The sequence below is a fragment of the Gavialis gangeticus genome, unplaced genomic scaffold, assembly GCF_001723915.1.
Source record: "Gavialis gangeticus isolate Ggan-Ray unplaced genomic scaffold, GavGan_comp1, whole genome shotgun sequence".
Taxonomy (NCBI): Eukaryota; Metazoa; Chordata; order Crocodylia; family Gavialidae; genus Gavialis; species Gavialis gangeticus.
The window spans coordinates 8,507,928-8,515,716 of NW_017729003.1; the positions used below are offsets into that span (position 1 = coordinate 8,507,928).

Sequence of the window (7,789 nt, forward strand, 5' to 3'; positions counted from 1 at the left end):
AACCTGTTCAGCCTCCAAAAGAGAAGGCTGAGGGGGGATCTTGTGGCCTGTTATAAACTAGTCAGGGGGGATCAGCAGGCATTGCGGGAGTCACTGTTCCCCCGAGCACCGCCAGGAATGACCAGGAATAACGGTCACAAGCTGGCAGAGGGTAGGTTTAGGTTAGACATCAGGAGGCGCTACTTCACGGTCAGGGCGGCCAGGGTCTGGAACCAACTTCCAAGAGAGGTGGTGCTGACTCCTACCCTGGGGGTTTTTAAGATGAGGTTAGATGGACACCTTGCTGGGGTCGTTTGACCCCAGTACTCTTTCCTGCCATGGCAGGGGGTCGGACTAGATGATCTGCTAAGGTCCCTTCTGACCCTAGAAACTATGAAACTATGTATTTGGGAGTGAGGGCTATCTAGTGTGAGCTCTTCATGCAGTCCTTTTTAAGCTGATTTAAACAAATGGATCCTATTTAAGAACCTTTATTGGAAACTTTCTTCTGGCTTTCTTAGGCACATGGGTTTGAAATCTTATGCTCCAAGTGCAGTAAAGTTTCTCCTGATTCTAAAAGGCCTGTATCGAACGACCCATTATGGGATGGATTCCTCAACAGCCTGAAGAAGAATAATTATTTCAAGGTAAAGAAATCATTTTTGTTTCTCTATAATTCAGGGAAAACAGTATTGTCCAAACTTTGTCAAGATTTCCAACAGATTTTAGATAAGGTGAGGAACATAATTTTTTCATTATGAGAGACGAATGAAAGTTTTTAGTCTTCAAAGAGTTCTTTTGTCCATGACTCTTTCCACTGTCCTATTAGATTAGGGTAGAATATGAGGAAGGAGGGCCACCAGACACAGAGCAATCATGGTGGGCAGTTCCCTTCTGAGGGGGGACAGAGGACCCAATCTGTCACCCTGACCCCATAGCACACAGGGTTTGCCGCCTCCCTGGGGCTCGTGTCCATGATGTGACTGAAAGGATCCCCAAACTCATCCGGCCCTTGGACCACCATCCCATGCTGCTCATCCACATAGGCACGAATTACACGGCTCGGCGATCCTGGCCGGGTCATGTGCGACTACAGGGCTCTGGGAGCTGGACTCGGGTAGTTTTTTCCTCAATCCTCCCTGTCACAGGTCATGGGCCTTGGAGGGATAGGTGCATCAGTGAGATGGACAGAAGACTCAACTGCCTATACATAAATGTCGGGAGCTTGGGTAACAAGCAAGAGGAGCTGGCCCTTCACCTGACTGATAATGATTATGACCTCGTAGGGGTAACTGAGACCTGGTGGGACTCCCCCTATGACTGGTCAGTAGGTATAGAAGGCTATACCCTCTACAAGAGAGATCGTGTTGGGAAGAGGGGTGGGGGTATAGCTCCCTATGTCAAGGAGCAGTACACTTCCCTTCAAACTGAATTCAGTAACCATGGAGGGCATCTTGAGACCCTCTAGGTTAAAATACAGGGGGAACATGGGGAAGGGGGATATACTTGTAGGAGTCTATTACAGACCCCTTATTCAAGAAGAACTGGATCTCAAATTCAATAGGGAACTGACTGAGGGTACATGTTCCTGATGTATGATCGTCATGGGAGACTTCAACCTCCCTAACATCTTGTGGGATGAACACACAGCCAGGTCTGACCAGTCGCATAACTTCCTTGCCTGCACCGATGACCTGTACCCAATACAAATGGTCTATGGGCCGACTAGGGGAAAGGCACTGTTGGATCTGGTTCTGGTCAAAGGGGATGATCTGGTGAGTGATCTGAGGATTGAAGCCAAGCTTGGTGACAGCGACCATGATCTGATTACTTTCTTTGTCCAACACAGGGTGGGCAAATCCCTCAATAAAACAGAAATCCACAACTTTTGGAAGGCTGACTTCCACAAACTCGGGAGACTGGTCAGTAGGGCACTAAAAGACCATGGGCCCCTAGGAAGGGGAGTCCATGACGAATGGTTGTTCCTACAGAACTCCATTCTCAGTGCACGAGGGAAGTCCATCCTATTCCGCAGGAAATGCAGTTAGAGGACAGGGAAGCCCCCTTGGCTTAACAGGTAACTTCTGGGTCTCCTGAAACAAAAAAGAGAAGCCTACACCAGATGGAAAACTGGAACCATCACCAAGGAGGACTACTTGGTTCTAGCCCATACCTGTAGGGAGTGGTCCAGAAAAGCCAAGGCAGCAACCAAACTTAGGCTAGCCACCAGAATCAAGGATAACAAAAAGTTGGTCTTTAGATATGTGGGAAGTTGGAGGAAGAAAAAAAAGCAATGTTGGCCCCCTGTGAGATCAAATGGGGCAGCTGACATCTGACGCCCAGAAAAAGGCCAATCTCCTAAATGATTACTTTGTATCAGTTTTCCAGCCACCCAAAGGGGTCACGCTGTCAGGATGCAAAGCAACCAGGGCTTGGGAGATGGGCTCACAATTGACATAGATCAAGTGAGAGAACACCTCAAGAGGCTTGTCATCTATAAGTCCACATGCCTGGACGGATTACACCCCAGAGTCTTAAAAGAGCTGGTGGACATCATGGCCAAGATATTTGAAAGCTCATGGCATTTGGATGATGTACTGGAAGACTGAAAAAGAGCCAACATGGTCCCAATCTTCAAGAAAGGGAAGAAAGATCCAGGGAATTACAGACCTATCAGTCTGATGTCCATCCTGGGAAATATCTTGGAGAAAATTATTAAGGGATCCATCTGCAACAGGTTAACAGAAGGCAACCTACTGAATGCCAGCCAACATGGTTTTATTACTGGAAGGTCTTGCCAGACCAACCTTATCTCCTTCTGTGACCAGGTGACGCATTGCCTGGACAAGGGAGAAGAGGTTGATGTCATTTATCTGGACTTTAAGAAGGCCTTTGACTTGGTCTCCCATGATGTCCTCATGACCAAGCTGGGAAATTGTGGCCTTGACCATCCCATGGTCCGATGGCCAGGAACTGGCTCCGGGGTCAGACCCAAAGTTGATGGGAACAAATCAACATTGCACTAGGTTACCAGTGGAGTCCCCCAGCGCTCAGTGCTTGGGCCGGTACTCTTCAATATCTTCATTAATGACCTAGATTCAGGCATCAGATGCAGACTGGCAAAGTTTGTGGATGACACTAAACTATGGGGGAAGGTGGTCACGCTGGAGGACAGGCTGGGGATACAAGCCGATCTGGACACGCTTGCAAAGTGGGCAGACGAAAACATGATGGCATTCAACACAGAGAAATGCAGAGTACTCCACCTTGAGAAAAAAAACCAGCATCATACTTATAGGCTCAGTGGTGATACACTCACTAGCACTGTGACCAAAAGGGACTTGGGAGTCTTGATTGACCACAAAATGAACATGAGCCCCCAGTGCAATGCCATGGCTGGCAAAGCAAACCAAACTCTGGCCTGCATCTACCAATGCATCTTGAGCAAAACCAGGGATGTCATCCTCCTGCTTTACTCGGCTTTAGTGAAGCTCCAGCTGGAGTACGGTATCCAGTTTTGGGCTCCCCACTTCAGGAGGGAAGTGGATAAGCTTAAGAGAGTCCAGAGGAAAGCCACTCGTATGATCAAAGGCCAAGAGAGCAAGCCTTACAAGGACAGGCTGAGGGACATGAGAGTCTTCAGGCTGGCAAAGAGAAGGCTCAGGGGGCACTTGGTGGCTGCCTATAAGTATATAAGGGGGGTGCATCAGGATCTGGGAAAACAGTTGTTCACCAGAGCTCCCCAAGGGATAACTAGGTATAACGGCTACAAACTTCTAGAAGGCCGATTCAGACTTGATATAAGGAAAAACTTCTTTATGGTCTGAGTGTTCAAGGTTCAAAAGGCATTTGGATGTTTTATCTTGCTGGGATCATCTGATCCCTGCAGACTTCCTGCCTCTGGGGGGCTGGACTCTGATCTCACGAGGTCCATCCCACCCCTGCTGTCTGTGAAATCTTTTACAAATTGAAAAGGAGGATTTGGGGGTGAACTCCTGCCTATTAAGAATGAGAAAACAGCCTTCATCAAAAGAGACCAAAATAATAAATGCTGTTGTATGCAGGTACTTTCATTTTTATGGAAAACAGAAATATGAAATGGTTAATAGTCTTTAAAATCTAATGTAGTTCAAGTCCCATACTTTTTAAATCACACTGGATTGGAACATTTTAGTTCTATACAGCAGACTAAAAAAGTGTACCTTTTAAATATGACATGCTATTTCCTTGGCTTACAGTTTTCATTGACAAGTTCTAAACTGTTAAGGTTTGTTTAATACATGTTAGCTTTTTTATATTTAGCATTATGCAGTGCTTCTGTGATGTCTTAGCTGTGGATGTAAATACTAAATATCAATCTGAAGACTGATTGATTTATGGTTCCAAGAGATATCTTTGGTAGTTATGTTCTTTGTGGTAGCTGCTGTGAGAACACAGCAAATAATGTTTGGGATTATTAAGGGAATTGCAAACAAAACAGAAATTGTCATTATGCTCTATATAAATCCCTGCTGTGTCCTCATCTGAAGTACTGTGCTCAGTTCTGGTACCCACACCTCAAAAAGGATATAAAAGAGCTAGAGAAGGGACAGAAAAGGGAAACAAGGATGATTACTGGTATGGAGGGGCCTCCATATGAGAAGAGACTAAAGAGATGTTTGATGGGGGATGTGATAAGTATTTACATAATATTAAATGATAAGGAGAAAATAGATGGGGATTTATTTATTCTCAACACAAGAATAGGGATCACAAAAATAAAACTAGTAAGTTAAAACTAACAAAAGGAAGTTGAGGGGGTTTTTTGTTTCATTTTGGGTTTTTTTACAGCATTTAATTAAAGTGTGGAACTCTGCCACCAGATGTTGTAGAAGCTGACAGTTTAGTCAGATTCAAAAAGAAATTGAACAAATTCTTGGCAGAAAGGGGCATCAGTAGCTACTAAGGATGGAAATTAAGGTTATAGCCTCTGAATCAGAATGTCTTAGACCTTAAATGCTGGAGGCTGCAAGTAAGAGAGGAGAACAGCAAGACTTAAAAAAAAACAAAAAACTCTGGTTATACCCAGTTCACTCTCCCTTTCAGCATCCACACTGTGACACAGGCTACTAGACAGGATGGACCTATGGTCTGACCAAGTACATGGCTGTTCTTATGTTTTAACACACAACATTCCTCATTTGTGTGGAAAATCAACTGTATTGCAACATAACAGATTGTTTTGCATGTTTTCTTGTAACTCATGTTCCTGTTATCAGCAAAAGCAGCCATGTACACTTTCTGGTCTGTAATCTGTGTAGCTGGTAAAATAGAATAATTTATTTTGTATCTGTCACTTATAAATTTGTGATGTATCTGATCAAACTTCTTTTTCAAGAGTCTATGCAAACTACTATGGCTATTAAAGTAAAACTGCATTATCATATCTGCACATTCTACTACTGTTACTAGTCCCTGTAGGCACACCTGTGAAGGTAATGGGAAGAAGATTTGGTAAACTAATATTAGTAACTTGTACTAAATAGGGTGAACTAGAAGGGTCTGTTAAGTATTTGGAACGGCTGCGAATGGCAGAGAATTATTTTCAGCAATCTGCTATCAAGCCAGAAAGGTAAGAGACCTACTATACACTGATTTCTTTTTGTTTGTTTGTTTTGTTAGTTATAGAAATATAAATGTGGAGCTGGATGGGACATCTGTCATCTAGTCTGATGACTTGCACTGAGGCAGTCTGCCTTCACCCCATGCACAGATCCAGGGGCACATGCCCCCCACGCCCTCCCGGGATGTATGCAGCAGCGGGAGCTGGTCCCCACAGGCCCCAGATGAGCTGTGGCTCCGTCCTGTGCCCCACCCCACCCTGGCTGTTCAGCACCTGCCCCAGCTCCAGCAGCCCCACTCCCTCCCTCACCATCGGGGCTTCTATCTGTTCCTCCCTGCCCCTTTCCCACAACAGACTTACAAGCTGGATGCTGTTCTTTAAGCTTCCAGGCCGCATACCAACAGTCGGACTGGTATCAGCTGATATGGCTTGTTAAAAATCGGCCATCAGTATTGGCCCAAAAAACTCTTATCAGTACACTCCTAATAGTAAATGCATGTAATTCTATTTAGAATAGGAGTTGGCAACCTAAAACCAGGAGAGACTTTTGATCCAGTCTGCAGACATGGGGCATCAGCAGCTTTTGGCAGTGGGAGAATTTGACAATGGTTGCTTTCCCCATGCCAGCATGGGGAAAAGCAGCAGTGGCCAGGTCCCAGTGCCTGCCCTCCTGCCCAGCACAGCCTGAAGTGGGTCAGTGCAGTCTGCAGCCTTAAAATCTTGCTGACCATTCATACATTTATATATATCCAATTACTTCTTTTAGCTCTGTTGCCATGAGCCCAGGTGAAGAAATCTTGACTTTGCTACAGAAAACATCCTACAATTTGAAGGAACTTGAAGAAGCAGCAGCTAGTCTTCCTTCAGAGGATGGTGAGTGAAGTTGATGGCACAGGATCTGAAGCTGTGTTTCTAATATAATAAGCAGCTTTTCTGTAGAAGTTTGTAAAACTGTATTGAGACTCAAGTTTGTCTTATGTGCTGAGACTGCTAAAAGATGTTTTTAACATGTTTGTTAGTACAAAATTGTTTACTGTATTGAGACCAGAGCATTTCAAATGAGTAGGTTTCTTCGCACAGTAAGTGTTAACTTGCTTAAGTCATTTCCTTCAGTATGAGGAATGACAGCCTTTGGAGTTTTGCATAATTTTGTAGGTCATCTAGAAATATACTAGGGTCGTCCAGCAGTATGGTGGTTCTCAACCTTTGTCAACTGAAAGCACGGCTCAGAAAATTTCAGTTCTTAGTTCTCTCTAGCTTTTCGACTATGGTAAAATAGAACAATTCTTCTCTTGCAAAGAACTCAAAGACTGCAATGGGTCAGAATGTTTTTTGACATTATGGGCTCCTATTTGAAATATCTGGGTTTATTTTATATCGGTGTAGGTGTTTGCACACCTAAGAGGCACTCTTAAAAGGATCTCATAACCTTATTGAGCGCATCCACACATGCAAGCACATGCGCTTGCGGCAACTCAAAAAGAAGCAGTGCAAATTTGAGCCGGGGCTTTTTGATTCGGGGCACGTGGTCAGACATGCACTTCATTGTGGAGCAAATTGTGCCACGTGGGGCAAAATAACCCTGCCTGGCTCCTCCCGGATCTTCAGCCAGGGGGAGCTAGAGCCCAGGGCCAGCACCTGTGCTGTCCCCAGCAGTATAAAAAGCTGCCCTGGCAAGTAGCTCAGGGCTACTAGCTCTCAGGAGCTTCTGGGGCCCAGCCAATCGGTAACTGCTGACACTACCCCTTGTGCCAGCTGGACTGCTGAAGCAGCCCTGAGAGTTCCCTGAACCCTCTACCCACTGCAACAGTCTGGCAGTGGGGGCTGCTGCTTGGCTGTGACCTGCTGTGCACCTACCAGACTCGGATGGGGACTGCACAGCCAGTAGAGGCATCTGCCCCTCTGGGCCAGTTGCCAGTGGATTGTGGTTGCAGAGTTGGCCTTTGTGTGGTACTACTGCCATGTGTGCCCCTGCCTGGCCATCTGGGCAGCTATCACCCAGAACATGTTCCAGGTGTGGGGGCCTGCTTTGAACTGTCAGAGCATGTCCTCCTGGCCCCATTTGTCCAGGAGGTCAGCCACAGCCAGATGGGTCCAAGGTACCAGCTCTGAGCAAGCAGGGTCCTGCCACTGGTCTCCCTAGCAGGCATTCTGGTGTTCCCTATTGGAAAACTGAAAAATCCCTGATTAAAAAAAAAAAAAAAAAAA

At 45.6% G+C, this 7,789-nt stretch overlaps 1 protein-coding gene across 1 annotated transcript in view; it reads left to right on the forward strand.

Annotated features, from left to right (window-relative positions):
• Nucleotides 1–7,789, forward strand: part of ECD (ecdysoneless cell cycle regulator) — a 22,146-nt gene that overhangs the window by 10,025 nt on the left and 4,332 nt on the right. Inside the window, exons 7-9 of the mRNA XM_019507782.1 lie at nt 501–626; nt 5,505–5,590; nt 6,348–6,454. Of these exons, the coding sequence (XP_019363327.1) occupies nt 501–626; nt 5,505–5,590; nt 6,348–6,454 (319 nt within the window). The remainder of the gene's footprint in view (nt 1–500; nt 627–5,504; nt 5,591–6,347; nt 6,455–7,789) is intronic.